Source organism: Carassius auratus, chromosome 27, assembly GCF_003368295.1.
Source record: "Carassius auratus strain Wakin chromosome 27, ASM336829v1, whole genome shotgun sequence".
In the NCBI taxonomy this organism is placed as follows: Eukaryota; Metazoa; Chordata; class Actinopteri; order Cypriniformes; family Cyprinidae; genus Carassius; species Carassius auratus.
The window spans coordinates 23,072,391-23,091,029 of record NC_039269.1 but is presented as its reverse complement, the minus strand read 5'-3'; the positions used below and the strand labels follow the sequence as shown (position 1 = coordinate 23,091,029).

Here is an 18,639-nt window from a genome sequence, read left to right as displayed (position 1 = left end):
TTGCACTGAATTTTTACTTCCTGCACCAGTTGTGGGCGGGACTGTGAAGCTCTATGCCATCACGCTAGATGGGCGTGACTTCTGCAATCAGCTCCCGCCTTTCTGAACCAAAAAGTTAATAATAAAATGATAAGAAACAGGGGCGTGTTTAGGGGGAGGCTGGGGGAGGCAATGCCTCCCCTAGGATAAGCCCTGCCTCCCCTGAGAAATGATCTGTCCCTCTGATGATAAATTAAAACTTTAAAGTGGATTGTTTTGTGCATATTTTTTCATAGCTTGCAGATGGGTCTGATCCAACAAAAATCCAGTTTGGCGCTGTTTGACTGCGCGCGCTTCGGGGGTACGCGCTCAGAAAAAGTGCATCATGTGAGAACAGAACGCTAATTGAAATGTTTATCTCGCAGAGCTTTAAAGCAGTGGCGTGTCCAGAAGTGTGGCAAAAAATTAGATTTGCCAACCCAAAACAGCGTATGGGATCAAAGTGCATTGACAGCTGAACAGCCTGATTTTGTCCTCGATTTCTGCCGAGGGTAGGATGTTAATAGTTTTGGTTGTGGGTGATAAAAATGTCTCCACAATCTGCTTTCGAAGAAAGATCGTTGCATTGTGTGCTGCGCACATTCTATCAGCTGCAGTTCTGGCCCAGCGGGATTAATATACTGCGACATACATTAACATCACAGTTAACTCATTCACATTTTTTTGCATCTGTTTAAATCCTTACTGGTTATTTAAACGTTTAATTCGTGTCCTTTTCTGACGTGTGTTTTTTCTGAGCACAACGCGCGGCCCGAAAACGAAAAAGCCCTTCGAACTGTGCCTGATTACTAAGTTATGTTTTGTGCTAATACTGTCAAAACACACAAGGTTTATGTATAGACTCATATGTTTAAAATGAAAGTAAACAACTGAAAGAAACAGATGCATATCTGAATATTAGAGGTGCGCAGGTCTTAAAGGGACAGTAGGCTACATGCTGCCGTGTGAATTAAAGGGGTAGATCACCCTACAATTTTATTTCTGTCTTTGTTTATACACTCACATGTTGTCCAAAACCTATATTAACTTCTTTCTTGTGCTGAAAGCAAAATAAGATATTTTGAAAAATTAGGATAACCAAACAGTTGCTGGTCCACATTGACTTTTATAGTAGGGGGGAAATTACTGTGGAAGTCACTGTGAACCAGCAACTGTTTGGTTTTCCACCTTATTCAAAATAGAGTTTATGTTTAGTAGAAGAAGGAAACTCATTCAGATTTTTTTTCCTTCACTATTTACATTTTTGGGTGAATTATATGTTAATGAAACAACAAACACACAGAGAAAAATCAATACTCTATAGTCTATACTCGTGACTGAAAAACTTTAATTCAGCTGCTTTAATAGGAATCAGTGTATGTAGTTTTTATTTTTATATTTGTTCATTAAATTTTTTAAATGCTCCTGCTAAATACACCCCTTGTACCTGAAAATTAAGCACTTTATTTGTATAATATCTGTATTTGTAATGTGTATCTTTGTTCTCATTTTTTAATAACAAAGATAAAATAATGACAAAGATTGTAATCGATGCACTTTGGCCTAAATATCGGACACACTCTTTCATATTTTGTTACCTTAAAAGGCTTTAAATAGGGAAATTAGTTTGGCTCTGATGCTCAAACAGCTTGCAAAATAGAAAAACCAACATGACAAATATCATGATAAAATCATGGTATTTCTTAAAAAAAAAAAAAAAATGTGTAAGATTTGTATTATATCACCCACCCCTGAGGGAGACCAAACCCATACAGACTCCAACCCCCCATAAAATAATAATAATATTTGCCTATGGCAAGCACCACTAATAATAAATAAAAAAATAAAACTATATTTAAAAAAAGTTATGTTGCCTCTGCTAATCATATCATTCTTGAAATTGTTATAGTTTTACAAAAATAGCTTTTATTTCAACTCTCTAAATCTCTTGACACCCTGTAGCCTAATATATTTCTAGGCCTACGTGTTTACATTTATTCATTTAGCAGACACTTTTATCCAAAGCCACTTACAACCACAGAATAACATTCAAATAATGTTCTCGTACTGTTCAAATGAGCATATCAAAAAAAATTTTTACCTGGGGCCGCATTCACAAAGAAACTTTTAAGAGGCTACAAGTAGCTCCTAACTGGCGAATTTAAGAGAAACTCCTGCAAATAATGACTGCTAATGTGTTTTACTAAGAGTAATTCACGAAGCATTTCAGCCATAAAAGTAGCATCTACTTCTGGACCAGCTTAAAAGAAGAAACAATTTAATTAACCTCCTGTCTATACAAACGTGAAGATTCATTTAAAGAACTATCTTGTCCTTCTCGGTAACCTACTTGTGTAACACGTCTTCTCACAAGCAAACACCTGTCAGTCATTATCAGGCAAACACTGTGATCTGTTATATATATTAATCTGTCATATCTGTTGACCTGGTTTAACTTTTATGTGATAGCCCTATAGTCTAATAGGGGCCCTGTGCCTATCTCTGGGTTCCTGGCTTAGAAAAAGATATGCATTAAAAAAGATTGTGTGTAATATAGCTTAATTTTGTGCCGATATTTTCAATTGTCTATGTTGCCCCCCCAAACAAGCCAAATGCCCCCCCAAACATGACATCCTGGTAACCCCTCTGATAAGAAATGTGTTTTTCAGTAAAGGAAAGGGAATTCTTTAATAGATAAGAATTATTGAAAAAAAAAAAAAACCTTGGCTCTTACCTTATAAATTCTGTGTCTTCAACAAAGTAAAAGAATTACATTTAAAGATTTTACATTTTATATATATATATATATATATATATATATATATATATATATATATATATATATATATATATATTATGTGAGTCTTTTGATTATCTTTTTTTCAAATGCCCTCTTGTGAAGGAATTGTTGGCTGACGTAAATTCGTGATGCAATGTAGACATTGATTTAACTATGTGTGATATATTTTGTTATTTTTCTCATTGTGAACATGACATAGGTAATGTCATTTTTATTGGGAAAATATTATATTCATAAATTTAAATTTTCTTCAACATTTCCAAAACAACATAATTGTCTTGGTGACTTGAACTACCTAATTATAACACTAGAAAATATTAATACCAAAAAATTGTCAAATTACTGAAACTGTACAAAGATCTGATTTTTTTTTTTTTAATTTATGTATTCTTATTTATTTTGATTATTTTTTCTGTCTTCTTATATTATTTCTGTATCCATAATGTCATCCAATGTTGTACTAAATTGTTGAAGTTAGTGGTTTATACTTGCAATAAAAAAGGAAGAGTATAAAGGTAAGAGAAAGAAATGCTGATACCATAAAATAAGTCAGGTTAACTGTTAGCATGAAGCAGTTCTGAAGTAAAGTAAATATTTCACAATTCTTTGTAAAAGCCAATCGAGGATAATTTCAGCACCTCTACATGGTGATAAATTAAAAAGAAAAATATATATATATTCTCCCTTTGCAGAAATTAGTATAAAAAGAAGTTATTTAACTGTTTGCATTGCTTTGAAATGACTTGTTTTGAATAGCATTTTGTGTGTGTGTGTGTGACAGCTTAAAAAGTCTTTCTGTTGGCAGTGATGGGTCTGTTGTAAACTTTATAATTAACACTACTGATGTCATGATAAATTCATACCCACAGCTTATCAGTCACTGAATTAGCTGTATCACTGGTGGTTTGACAGTTTTGTTCCAGATAAAAATAAACAAAAAAGTTTTTATAAGTAAACAACAGATAATATCATTATAGAAATAAACATACTGTATGCATTTTGAACATTTTCCTGCAAAATATATCTGCATGTGCATGCTATGTCTTTACACGTAAAAATAAATGTGGAAACATTTTATTTGAAAAGGAATAAAAACCAAAGTAATAAAGACCAAATATGTAATTTAAATCCATCCGATGTAAATACTGTAAATTATTTAATGCATTGTAAACAAAAAAACACCAGGTTATTTCCAAACATTCTGTCATGCAGAAAAATTGTTATTAGCTTATAAGGCGCAAAAGCATAAAAAAATTTAAAATGGAAACCAATTCACAATATCAAAAACCATATACAATATAGATGCTATAAACAGTTAAACCATCCCCTTGAATTTATAAGTTTGCATACATCTCTACCAGCAAAAACAATCATATCAAAGCAGCTGAAAGCAGTGACAGCAAGAAATACTTCATTTATATGATGAATTTCTTCAGTACTCCGTATTTCTTTGGTATTTGGTATTTCTGTGGTATTTGGTATTCCTGTGGTATTGTCATATACACTCACATAATATACTCTGAATCCTTGATAAGGCACAAAACTAAAAAACACGACCAACAGGAAAACAGAATTTTTTAATTGTGCCCAGAACTCTTGACGTTGACATGTGGCCTTTCCAAATGCCTTAATCACTTTGATTAGAAAATAAACTTGGAAAAATGCTAGCACACTCCAAACCAGTATTACTAGTGTACAAAGAACATAGTTTAATGTCTTCACTCTATGATCGTCCAGAGCCTTACGGAAATGAAAGCACGGAGTTGAATCAGTGTGTTTGTCTCTGTTATTCTGATTATTTCCGTAGTTAGAAATAGTTGGGAACACAGAGCCACATATGATCAACCAGACGGTTGCGCTTGCAATCGTGGCATGAAGGGTGCGATGAAACTCTAGCTTGTGCCGCTGATTAGAGAGCTCCACATAACGCACAATTAGAAGGGAGACATAGAAGATGAATGCAAGATATATGTGGGCATGGATCATTAGACTGACAAATTTACAGAAATCACTGCCCAGAGGCCAGCCTGTGTTAGAAGCATAATAGTAAATGCGAAAAGGCACCGTGAGAAGGAAAAAGGAGTGCACTGCTATCAGATTGATCACAGACACTTTGGTGAAAGAGAGATGCCTTTGAGACTGTAGCATACAGGACATTAGTACAACATTCAGAGTCCCAAAGATAAAGATGAATATGTATAAGACCAGAAGAGCAGTTTTGAAGTCCTTCGGCAGGCCATTTGGGTTTGCCATGTTGTTTCTGACACTTTGGAGAAAAACATTTTGGTTTTTACTTGCTCTCAAAAATGAATATATATATATATATATATATATATATAGAGAGAGAGAGAGAGAGAGAGAGAGAGAGAGAGAGAAAGAGAATTATACACTACTTTCATTCGACGCTGTTACAAAACAGTGTGTAAAAAATGACTTTCAGATTTAAGATGTAACTTAAATATAAAACATAAACTCACATTTTCCCCAAACTGCTTTCCTGGTAAAATGTTTTGGCCCTGAAATATTCAAGATCAATTAATCACATTTCTTCTTTTGGATGTCTTGAATGTTTATCATAATTGATGCTTCAACTTTTGTTGTTGTTTGTTTTTGTTTTTCACGATGCTAACATTAGGGTTATAATAGGGAATTAGGGAATAATACTGATACAACTATTTTAAGCTTTTTATTTCCGTATACAGAGTTTGGCCTGAGAAAATGAATGCTGATACTTACTTATTTACGAGTAGTATCAATCATAAAGTGAATGTCAATAATCCTTCAGCAACAGCATGCAGACAGTTTGATGTGACAGAGACAGTTCGTAAATTTGCTTTTGGTGCCAAAAGAGTTGAAGACGAATGTGATGTCAGCTTGTCAGTTCATGTGTAAATCTTCTGTAAGTGTCAAACGGCCAGCCTCCAGAGTCTTTAGGAAACACCTCCTGACTGTTATTTGTCACAGTAGAGATTACAGTTCTACAAATCTCTTGCATAAGGAAGTCAGTTTGTTTTATAACATGTCAGTGTTTCATTTCTCAATCTGACCTTCCTTCTCTATTTCTCTCACTATACCAAGACAGCATATGACTCCGCGCCGGATCGGTTTTCAAACCGGCAAATCTTCACAGTCTCGTCCGTTTCAGTGCTGTAACACGCATCCAGCCCGGGCGCGGTTTCAGGGGGCGGGAACTGCGGTCTCAGAGCTCGTGGAAGCGAGCGCGCGTTTTTTTTCTGGAGTTCAGAACAGAAGACGACAAGACGGTCGAGGCAGATACATCCTCAAAAACCTCACCAAGGTATGTCACACCGTGCAATTAAACTGTTCTACTAATAAATAAAACAAAGTTTCATTAAAAAGATTCGAGAGGAGCGCACACTTTAGATAATCAATACTAGGGTATAAATAAAGCTGACTTACCGGTCTCCGTTGACGGTTTATCAGCATAACCCCATCTCCACCCCATCTCCTCCACTAGAGTTCACTTTACACTTTTATATGGGGGGGGGGGGGGGGGGGGGTTACTCTAGGTTCGGGGCGGGCCATTCCCGAGCTCGGAGCCCTTCCTCGGACAGCACGCAAATATACATTATAATACTTCAGCTAATGTAAGTGTGAACTCTTTGCGCTTGCCAAATTCTGCCGTGTAAATACCAAATCCGTCATGGCACGAGCGCAACTGGTTCTTAAAGGGAATGGAAGATGACATTCTGATTGGTTTATTGCACGTTAAGCCCAAAAAACACCCATTACTCATTAAGAGAATAGGGACATCCGGTTTAGATCATGCGCCTGGGTGCGCCAACCGTTTTTTCTGTTAAAATAGCAAAAGTGGATTTGTAGCTACACGTCCTGAGTGCACCTGCGCTGTGCGCCAGGCACGTGCAGAGGGGGAGGGGGGGGGGGCGTTGGATGCTTGAGCACCTGCCCCTTTGCCCCTTGGTGCCCCAAGTGCCCTTTTGTCAAAGCAAAATTTTCTCAATATTTTTTTTTTTTTTGTCATAACGTACTCTTTTGTGAATGCCTGCCCATGCCCAATCTAAATTTTAGTAAAATTTCTGAATAATAATTTAGCCGTCAATAAGATGACCCACATGATGACCTTTCACATGACGACAACCGGGAAGATTCGTCACACCGCGCGCGCATTTTTTTTAATTGCTAGAGGATATTTTCAACACCGCGGAAGCTGGTAAGTGGTGTTTCATTCTCAGCGAATTGATTTTTATTTTTATTTACTTATTATTATTTTACAAGAACGACGTGATGTGAGAACATGCAGATATGTTGCAGTGTATAGCTGTAGTGTAGAAGTAACGTTAGCGAGCTGTTTGAGGGAGAATCGTTTCACTGGCATCGAGGGCAGAGGCGTCATGCCCATTCAAAGAGTTTTGGGCAAAGTGGATTTTAAATGCAGCTTTCAAATTCAATGCTAAATACAAATCTGTGTTCGCTGGCTGGCGCTGAGCCAGAGACAGACGCGTTCGTATAACGCTTCATGATAACCAATCAGAAACGATTCTGTTGCGCTTATAAATGCAATGGCCAATCAGAGACGTGCAGAAGAGTCGTCACTGAAACGCGGTGTTTTGTTCACTTGGTCGCTGACTGAATTATTTAGCGAATTCTCTCATCAGAAACAACAGAAGTGCAGATGTGCATAATGTAATGTAAAGTGCTTCAGTGATTTTAATGGGAGTTTTTGAGAGTGCCTGAACTCTGACTAGACTGAATGAAAATGTTCTTTGATAAAGTTCTTTGATATGTAAATTTTCTTTACTCTCTGTAAAATGAAAGTGTTAAAATAAGTAACTTGCAATATTGTTATTAAAATTTACATTAAATGCAAATTCAGTCATATTGAAAATATTATATGGCACTTAAGTAAAAAGTCGGGGTATTATGTGTAGTTAATAGATTACACTACTTTTCCATATATTAATCAAATAACAATCTATAAAGGTGCAAAACGCGTTTACTTTCACGTTTGAGAATCGAGATATTTCCTGATATATTAAGCATGTTTAGAATTGTTTTGAATTAAAGGAAAAATAAATAAAACATAATCCTATATCAGTTATACAGTGCTTTCGTAGCATGACTTATACCCCCCAATGTGCCCCATCAAAAACCATGAATGCATGACGCCCCTGATCGAGGGGTCTGGTCTTTTTATGTTATTTGACTAAACTTTTATTATATTACAGTATTTATTTATTTTTTTACACGCAGAGTGCCTTAAATATAATTATCATAACACTTGTAAGGCTTATTCAGATTTTCTCATTGTCTGAATTATCATTATGAAAATAAAAACAATTCCGAAAGGAATTAAAATATAATGATATTTTAAATGTGACACAAATATATATTTTTTTCTACAATAGCAACAGTGTTTACGACAGCAAGACCACTTTAGCCTGTAAACTCAATAATATCTCTCTGGAAATAAATTTACAAATATCAATGTCAATATAAAATGAATAATACACCTGACCTGCCATCAAAGTGCAGTGTCAAGGAGATGAATAAAGACATGTAGCCTGTCATTTGTTAACATTGCAAATGTGTTCAATTTTAGACAACAAGAACTACTACAGTAATAATAATATTAATCACTATATTCCAGTGTATAAGTTGTTTCATGTTTTTTTGTCAACATTTAAGGTGGACTTATTGATTAGGTGCAAGAGTAGTAGTCATGGTTAAAATAATAGATTAATGCTGAAATAGTAAATTGAGCCTTGTTCCTAGATGGACAGAGAGTGGAAAGTAATAGATCAGATGAGGAGATGGAGATAGAGGAAGAAAAGAGGAAAATGTAAGTGACAGAAAGAGAGCAAGGAACAGCAAGCCAGGAGACAGAGGCTGGTGAGAAAGAGGAAAATGTAGAGGCACAAATGTTTTCTATAGTTTTTACTATAACAGCTGTTCTTAATTATTCTGTGGAACGGAGAAGAAAAGGGCATCAGGTTGGGACAATTTAAGACATTTCAGTTTCTAATCCCAGAGCTATTATTAGGTGGAAAGAATTATTATTATTATTATTTTACTTTTAAACTTAAAATTGTCTCTTCTAATCTGTTTCTTTTTCAAAAGTGCATCACAGCATTTGCTGCCGTATCAATACATAATCATCCATATCGACACGTGAATCAACAAGGCATGCATCACAATATATTGCTGTATTGATATTTTGAACCGCGCTATTTAAACCTTGTTCCATGTGCCCCTTTTATACTTTGAGCACCTGCCCCTCCAAAGGTCTCTGCACGGCCCTGCTGTGCGCTTTACACTTTGTGTTTAGATCGTTAAATTAAAATAGAAGACTGAAATAAGAGGTTAAAATCAGATCAGACCCAGAAGAATTAAGCTCTGATTAAGCATTCCTGTTAATTTTTGTTACGTTTTTGTAGAATTTTAATGTTTTGTGTAACCAAGTGATTTCTGTTTTTAGGGTTTGAATGGAAATAGGCCTAATAATAATAATAATAATAATAATAATAATAAAAATCCACACACAACTTCTCACAGGCCTCTCTATTTCGGATTTTAAAGGCCTAGTCTCTATTTTTTTAAAAATGAGAAAAAAGTACTATTTTCAATCTGAAAAATGGGAGTTTTTCGACCTACCGTTTCAAACGGAACAGACTACGCATGCGCATTGCAGAGATACACAAGACGAGAGTTTGAGATTAAAAAGTATAGGCCTATTATTTTTATTCTTTCTTTAGGGCCCGAGCACCGAGGTGCGAGGACCCTCTTGTATCTGCTTTGTTTTTAGGGCCCGAGCACCGAGGTGCGAGGACCCTCTTGTATCTGCTTTGTTTTTAGGGCCCGAGCACCGAGGTGCGAGGACCCTCTTGTATCTGCTTTGTTTTTAGGGCCCGAGCACCGAGGTGCGAGGACCCTCTTGTATCTGCTTTGTTTTTTATTAGGGCTCAAGCCCGAAGGGGCGAAGAGCCCTATTGTTCCCCTAAGGATTATTCTTTTTCTTATTATTATTATTATTTTTTTTATTTTTTATTAAACCTTCCGGGGGTTTTTGGGGGCCTTAACATGCTCAAAAACTCTTGAAAATTGGCACACACATTGGAATCTGCGGCCATCAGGACGCCACAGAGACTGGGACCCGGGCGTGGCACAGGGGCTCTACAGCGCCCCCTGGAACACAGTCAGAAATCTTGAACCATAGCTCACACACACTTGCATATATTTATATGAAACTCAGTACACTTGTAGATCTCATTGAGCTGAACAACTTTCGCGCTCTATGTCAAAGGCTCCGCCCAACAGGAAGTCAGCTATTCATGGCTGTTTAAAAAAAGCATGTTCTGGAATTTGATATACTTGTCATAGGTTTTTTACATGATTGCCACCAAACTCGGTGAACATGATCTCAAGACATTGGGGATGAAAAATTGCGAGGGGATTTTTTATATCTCGAACGGTTTGCCCGTGGCGAGGCGTTGAAATTAGGGCAAAAAGTGAGAAACAGGAAATGCCTAATAACATCCACATACATTGCCTGAGTTTGATCAAACTTCATCGGTTTGTTCGATGTATGATACCGATCGTATATATGTGATTATTAAGAGTCAACGTTATAGCGCCACCAACTGGCAGCAGGAAGTGAGTCATTTTCAAAATGCTTTGAATTCAGCATCTTATTTTTACTCGATTTGCTTCAAACTTCATCAGAATAATGACAAAACATGGCCGATGTAAATCTGTTTTGGGGATATTGATATCTTATATATTGTTGCCATGGCAACGTGTCAAACTTGAATATTCTGTTATGGTGATTTTGAGGCAGATAACAACCTCAGATTTACATGAAACTCAAAACACATATCAGTATTCTTGATAGCTAGACAATGGAAAAAGCTTTTAAAAGGGCGTGGAAGAGGCACTCTATAGCGCCACCTTTTGTCAAAAGTGGGGGGGTTAGTTTTAGCTACAGACACCAAACTCGGTACAAAAATTGTTCTTATCAACACGGACAACTTTCTAATTCACAGTCATCAGCTACGATCAACAGGAAGTCAGCTATTTTGATTTGAATGTGGATTTTTTTTTTACATTTAGCTGTGAATTAATGCATACTGCTCAGAGGAGAGTAACACTATACACACCAAACTTTGTCTACATGATGCCAAAACATTTTAAACAACTTAAATTGCCAATGGATTTTGGATAGCTTGAACGGTTTTGTCATGGTGATTTTTTTAAATGACAATAAAAATGGAATTATTAATTGTCCTGCATTTTTAAATTCCAAACACTTCAAAACCTTTTTTCATACAGAAAAAAAGTCATTCTGAGTAAATATGGATAGTTTCACGACTTTACAACACTGTATGGATAACAGAAAATTAAAAAACTGTCAGACATCTCATCTCACGCTGTCCCTCTGTTTGAGTGTATGTGCTTCAGACTTCCATTGTCTGAGAGAAATAGCGCCCCTACAGGTGCAATTACCGGACTTTTACTTTCACTTTTAAATCGGTTAAAAATACAAATACATACTTAGATTTAATTCACACTGACAAGCTAAACCAACATATCTGATTATTACCGGTTCAGGGCTCATGGATAAATAATTTCTGGCCAGAGATACGTGAGAAATAGGAGAGATGAATCACCGCTCTGATCACGAGCGTCTGGAGTAAAGAGCTCAGAAAAAACGAATTTATTCCTGTTTTAAAGCTTTTAAAAATAAATTATTACAGCGATATCACACAATCAACCAATTAGAACACACCAAGAGCTAAATTCAGATGTTTTTGAACTGTTTGTGTGAAAATTAAATATTCGCGGCTGCCTGTCTGAAATCACCGCTCCGATCAGCGCTTACAGTGTCGAGCTCAAAACAAACGAATTTATTCTTGTTTAAGAGCTTTTTTAAATAAAATATTACCACAAATGCACACAATAAACCCATTGTAACACTGCAAGAGCTAAATGCAGGTGTTTGTGACTCGTTTAAGTGTGAAAGACTATTTGACACCGCGACTGGCAGAATAACATATCTCTCGAGCTGCAGGATTCTGCCTTTCGTCGTACGAACGAACACATAACGGACAAGATTATTTCAAAATAGCTTGGCGAATATGAACGAAAACAGCCAATTGAACATAAACTGTAGAGAAATAAATCTGAAGTGGATCTACTGGATTTGAATATTAAGTGACCGCATATACCAGCTGCTTCTGTCTTCAATTTGAATCTATAAAAAAAATGAAACTCATTCATCTTGGCTGCTTTTTTAATGTGTGTACGTATGTATTTATTATTTCGCTCTAACAAGAATTAATCTATATTTAATTAAATCAATTACATTTTATTTTACATTTTATTTGTCCATTTCTGCATCTAAACGCCTAAAAACATAAAACATGATCTATTATACTATTGTTAGCAATTTCTTTATCGTCCAATTTTTCTGGTGTACACACTTTTATTTTCATAATAAACTTGTTTGTTAGATTATACACAGTTACAGTGGTCTATAATAAATATTGACAGGTTTTATTCAAGCTGTTTAGAATGATTGCAGTAGGCTAATTTTTTTAAATGTAAATCCAAAAAAAAAAAAAAAATTAATAAAAAACATTGGAAAACAATAACTGTTGTACTTTTTTTTTATACATTTTGTATAATTTCATAGTTTATGCATTATAGTTATAAAAACAAATAAATGTAGCCACTCACATAGAAATAGGCCTTATCCTTTTCTGACAGTTTTAGGGATTTTTAAAAATCCTAAAAAACCTTATTTGTGCTGCAAATAATAATTTCAAACTCAAAAAGTAAATAGTCAGTTCATGCTTTATAAAGCCTTGTCCCAATATTAATAGTCAGTAGTAAGCAGTTTATAAATACAGCTATAAATAGCTTGTTTTTGGTTTATAAGCACATTTGTTAAAAAGGAGAGTAAAGGGTCAGTTATCTTCCTATGAAAAATAAAAAAATAAAAATAAACAAACAACAACACTGATTGATACAGAACTCAGAAATTCTATTGTGGATTTATGATAAAATCAGCCTGTAAATGATTTCATACTCCTCCAAGAAGACACAAGTAGTTCACACCAAACTTTTTTTAACATGAAGCCAATATACTGAGATGTTAAATTGTGAATGGGTTTAGGATAGCTTAAATGGTGTGGTCATAGCGATTTATTAAAGTAACATAAAAAAAATACAATAGTTATTTTACTATATCTTTAATTTTTTTCATTCCAAACTCTTCATATTTTTTTATATACGTAGAAGTCATCATTTGAAGGAAGCACAGTAAGTTTAATAGCTTTATCATTTTCAAGAGCCAGCATAAAATTAAAACTATCATAACTTATAAATGAAGCTTGCAATTCTTAGTACCAATAATGGCCACCAGATGGAGGTATAGGATTACTTTTAAATAATTATTGTAGAAACAAGTATGATTTAAATCATTTATAGAAATCTTTCAAAGAAAAATAATATGAATTTTATGTATTTTACTGATAAAATGACCCTCACTTAATTAGAATAACAAGCTGAAATATTGTGAACTGTATATTAAGAATAATTCTTTATAGGCTTTATGGACAGACACGTTTTGAGTGACTCTTGAAGGTTCAGCCCCACATCCTCTTTTACCACTGTTTAAAGAATTTATCTTACAGAACAGATGCAAATTAATTTTGGATAGCTTGAATGGTTTTGTCGTGGTGATTTTTTGAAATAACAGTAAAAAAGTAACCAGTAAATGTCTTTTATTTTTTTAAGTGCAGCTTCTAAACACTTCAAAAAAATGTACACATAGAAGACAAGTCATTCTGAGGAAATATGCATAGTTTCATGACTATACAACACTATATGGATGATAGAAAATTAAAAAAACTATCATAGATCTGATGTCACTCTGTCCCTCTGTCACAGTGGGTAGTGTGTGTGTGTGTGTGTGTGTGTTTGTGTGTGTGTTGTGTGTGTGTTAAGTGAATTAGGTGTGAAACTATCAGGGAGCATTTAGTCTCCAGCGCCAACATTTTACAGAACTGACACTTTCCTGGAGTCTCAGAATTACTCGGCGTCAGGTTCTGAGAGATCTAAGATTCCAAAAAATGATTTAATTAGAATACCATGAAGTATTGTGAAATACTATATATTAAGGCTTTATATATAGGCTTTATGAACTGATTAGAGTGACTCGTGAAGGACCAGCACCACCTCCTCTTGTTCGATGGTTTGAGGAATATATCTTCCAGAATCCAGGATTAAGATTTAGGAGCTAATTTTTATTCCACCTCCTTTCCTGAAAAGTCTGGCTTGCAGAATTGACTAAAAATTAATCTTTTTTCACATTAATTCCTAATTATTTTGCAATTCTTTTTGTCAGTTCTTCTTGACCTGTTTTTCTTTTCCAGCTTTCCTGGAGTATTGTATAGCACTCATAAATGATTAAATAAAAAATAATGGTAGTTATTAAGATTGATATGGTTTGGAATTGGTAAAATGTGCTTGGAAAAAAATCACAATAAAACAATGTTTTAATGTTTAAGTTTGGAATATTAACTGACATGAATGAATGCTATATAAATATTGTTCATGTTAACATAATGTTTATAAATGGAATCTTATTGTAAAGTGTTACTAAAGTTATATATATATATATATATATATATATATATATATATATATATATATATATATATATATATATATATATATATATATATATATATATATTGTTCTGTGAATGTGATTTTAAAGTCTAGATGATTCGGATTAACCCTTTAACTGCCATATCTTTAAAACCACACTGCCAGAGGGATATTGTGAATGCATGTGCCCGCTGGGCACAGTTTACCTGATGCCACCGGGGTGGCGATGGCATTGGTGGCTTGAGCCCGCCATCGCTGCTTGCAGCTATATTTATTATTATTTCTTCTTCTCCAAAATGAATCGCATTTTTGAGGGCCTAAACATACTCAAAAAGTCATGAAACTTTGCAACACACCTCAGAACCGGCGAAAATTTACATCTGATATGGGTTTCAGAAGTGGGTGTGGCAAAATGGCTCGACAGCGCCACCTATACACTTTCAGCGGTGTGCGCCTCGAGCTATGTTTCACGTACATGTATGAAAATCGGTACACATATGTACCACACCAATAGCTACAAAAAAGTCTCCTGGTACAAAATCCGAATCCCAACAGGAAGTCGGTTATTTTTAATAATATGAGCAAATTTTGTGTCATTTTTGCCATTTCCATGAGTTGTATTTTAACGAACTCCTCCTAGAGAGTTATTCAGATCAACACCAAATTTGGTATGCCTAATCTAAAGGCCTTTGCGATGTTAAATTGCGAAGATTTTGACTTTTCGTTCGAAGGGCGTGTCAGTGGCGGCCTGGCGAATTTCGATGATTCGCCATGAAAAATGAAGTTGCTATAACTCAGACATACAATGTCCAATCTGCCCCAAACTTCACATGGTTTGATAAGACTCTAGACTGAACAGATTGACATGCCCATATTCAGTTATAGTCATAGCGCCACCTATTGGCAACAGGAAGTGTCATATTTTATGCTCCGAAGAACTACTCCTAGAAATTTTATGACATCAATGTCTTTTTTGTGGTCAGTCTAATCTAAAGGCCTGTGCAATGTTAAACTGTGAAGATCTTGGAGTTTTCGTTAAAGGGCGTGTCCATGGCGCCGTGACAAAGTTCGATGTCTCGCCATGGGAGTAGAAGTTGATGTAACTCAGGCATAAAGATATCAGATCTTGCCCAAACTTCACCTGTTTGATAAGAGTCCTGGCCTGAACACATCTGAAGGCCAATATTCCATTGGGTGTGGCAAAATGGCTCGATAGCGCCACCTATACACATTCAACGTAGTGCGCCTCGAGCTATGTTTCACGTACATGTACAAAAATCGGTACACACATGTAACACACCAATACCTACAAAAAAGTCTCTTGGTAGGAAATCTGATCCCAACAGGAAGTCGGTTATTTTGAATTTTCTCTGCAAAATTGGCTTGTTTTTGCCATTTTCAGGGGGTTGTACTTTAACAAACTCCTCCTAGAGATTTATTCAGATCAACACCATATATGGTCAGTTAAATCTAAAGGCCTTTGCGATGTTAAATTGCGAAGATCTTGAGGTTTCGTTAAAGGGCGTGTCCATGGCGGCCTGACAAATTTCGATGTTTCAACATGAAAAAGGAAGTTGCTATAACTCAGACATACAATGACCAATCTGCCCCAAACTTCACATGTTTGATGAGACTCCTGACCTGAACAGATTGACATGCCATATTCAGTTATAGTCATAGCGCCACCTATTGGCAACAGGAAGTGACATATTTTACACTGCGATGAACTACTCCTAGAAATTTTATGACATCAACATTTTATTTTGGTCAGTCTAATCTAAAGGTCTTTGCAATGTTAAATTGTGGAGATCTTTAGATTTTTTTAAAGGGCGTGTCCATGGCGCCATGACAAAATTTGATGTCTCGCCACAGCAAGAGAAGTTGTTGTAACTCAGGCTTGAAATGTTCGATATTCCCCAAACTTCACATGTTCGATAAGACTTCCTAGCCTGAACACATCTGAAGGCCAATATTCCATTATAATGATAGCGCCACCTATTGGCAACAGGAAAATTGGCACATATAAGTGACTTTGACATATTCCACTTATATTAATGATTTGAAATGCATATTTCTCACCTTCACCTTTTTACTAAAGCCACATGATTGCGGTGAGCCCGGGTGCGAGGGCCCGTTCATCGCTGCTTGCAGCTTTAATTAGGGCCCGAGCACCGATGGTGTGAGGACCCTATTGTATCTGCTCTGTTTATTATTATTATTCTTATTCTTCCGCTTCTCCAAAATGAATCGCATTTTTGAGGGCTTAAACATGCTCAAAAAGTCATGAAACTTTGCACACGCGTAAAACCAGGTGAAAATTTTCGTCTGATATAGGATTCAGAAGAGGGTGTGGCAAAATGGCTCGACAGCGCCACCTATACGAAGAAAATCAACAGCCTTCGAGCTATGTTTCACGTACATGCACAAAAATTGGCACACATATGTAACACACCAATACCTACAAAAAAGACTCTTGGAGCAAAATTCTAAAACCAACAGGAAGTTGGTTATTTGTATATTATGAGCAATTTTGTGTAATTTTGGTCATGTCCATATGTTGTATTTTAACGAACTCCTCCTAGAGATTTATTCAAATCAACACCAAATTTGGTATGCCTAATCTAAAGGCCTTTGCGATGTTAAATTGCGAAGATCTTGAGTTTTCGTTGAAGGGCGTGTCCGTGGCGGCCTGGCGAATTTCGATGATTCGCCATGAAAAATGAAGTTGCTATAACTCAGACATACAATGTCCAATCTGCCCCAAACTTCACATGTTTGATGAGACTCCGAACCTGAACAGATTGACATGCCCATATTCAGTTATAGTCATAGCGCCACCTATTGGCAACAGGAAGTGACATATTTTACGCTGTGACGAACTACTCCTAGAAATTTTATGACATTAATGTCTTTTTGTGGTCAGTCTAATCTAAAGGCCCTGTGTGATGTTCAGTTGTGAAGATCTTGAGTTTTCGTTAAAAGGCGTGTTCATGGCGCCACGACGAAGTTCGATGTCTCGTCATGGGAATAAAAGATGTTATAACTCAGGCATAAAATGTTCGATCTTCCCCAAACTTCACATGTGTGATAAGAGTCCTGGCCTGAACAGATCTGAAGGCCAATATTCCACCGGGTGTGGCAGAATGGCTCTATAGCGCCACCTATACAATTTCAACAGAGTGCGCCTCGAGCTATGTTTCACGTACATGTACAAAAACTGGTACACACATGTAAACTCACAATATCTACAAAAAAGTCTCTTAGGTACGAAATCCGGATCCAACAGGAAGTCGATTATTTTGAATTTTCCCTTCAAAATTGGTGTTGTTTTTGCCATTTTCAGGGGTTGTACTTTAACGAACTCCTCCTAGAGATTTATTCAGATCAACACCAAACTTGGTCAGTGTAATCTTAAGCCCTTTGCGATGTTAAATTGCGAAGACTTATAGGTTTCGTTTAAAGGGCGTGTCCACGGCGGCCTGACAAATTTCGATGATTCGCCATGAAAAAGGAAGGTTGCTATAACTCAGACATACAATGTCCAATCTGCCCCCAAACTTCACATGTTTGGATAGACTCTTGACCTGAACAGATCTACATGCCAATATTCAGTTATAGTCATAGCGCCACCTATTGGCAACAGGAAGTGACATATTTTACACTGTGACAAACTACTCCTAGAAATTTTATGACATCAATGTCTTTTTTGTGGTCAGTCTAATCTAAAGACCTGTGTGATGTTTAGTTGTGAAGATCTTGAGTTTTTGTTAAAAGGCGTGTCCATGGCGCCATGACGAATTTCGATGTCTCGCCATGGGAATAAAAGATGTTATAACTCAGGCATAAAATGTCCGATCTTGCCCAAACTTCACATGTGTGATAAGGGTCCTGGCTTGAACACATCTGAAAGGCCTATATTCCATTATAAAGATAGCGCCACCTGCTGGCAAAAGGAAGATTGGCACACATATGGAATAAACTTTGATATATTGCACTTATATTTATGAGTTTTAAATGCATATTTCTCAACGTTCACCTTTTTACTAAAGCCACACGATGGCGGAGCCCGGGTGCGAGGGCCCGTTCATCGCTGCTTGCAGCTTAATTAGGGCCCGAGCACCGATGTGTGGAGGACCTCTTGGAATTGGGCCGTTTATTATTATTATTATT

General features: G+C 36.1%; 1 protein-coding gene and 1 pseudogene across 1 annotated transcript; both read right to left on the bottom strand.

Annotated features, from left to right (window-relative positions):
* Nucleotides 1-3,607: 3,607 nt before the first annotated feature.
* LOC113045957 (probable G-protein coupled receptor 141) lies at nucleotides 3,608-6,279 on the bottom strand. The gene is made up of 3 exons (XM_026206749.1): nucleotides 5,555-6,279; nucleotides 5,296-5,334; nucleotides 3,608-5,084 (listed from the first exon to the last, which is right to left on the bottom strand). The coding sequence occupies exon 3, from the start codon at nucleotides 5,069-5,071 to the stop codon at nucleotides 4,124-4,126; it is 948 nt and encodes a 315-aa protein (XP_026062534.1). The 5' UTR covers nucleotides 5,072-5,084; nucleotides 5,296-5,334; nucleotides 5,555-6,279; the 3' UTR covers nucleotides 3,608-4,123.
* Nucleotides 6,280-8,752: 2,473 nt separating this feature from the next.
* LOC113046464 (alpha/beta hydrolase domain-containing protein 17A-like) overlaps nucleotides 8,753-18,639 on the bottom strand; it is a 12,522-nt pseudogene continuing 2,635 nt past the window's right edge.

What these genes read in the sequence shown, in the direction of transcription:
- LOC113045957 (XM_026206749.1), bottom strand. Translation starts at nt 5,071, where the DNA reads ATGGCAAACCCAAATGGCCTGCCGAAGGACTTCAAAACTGCTCTTCTG.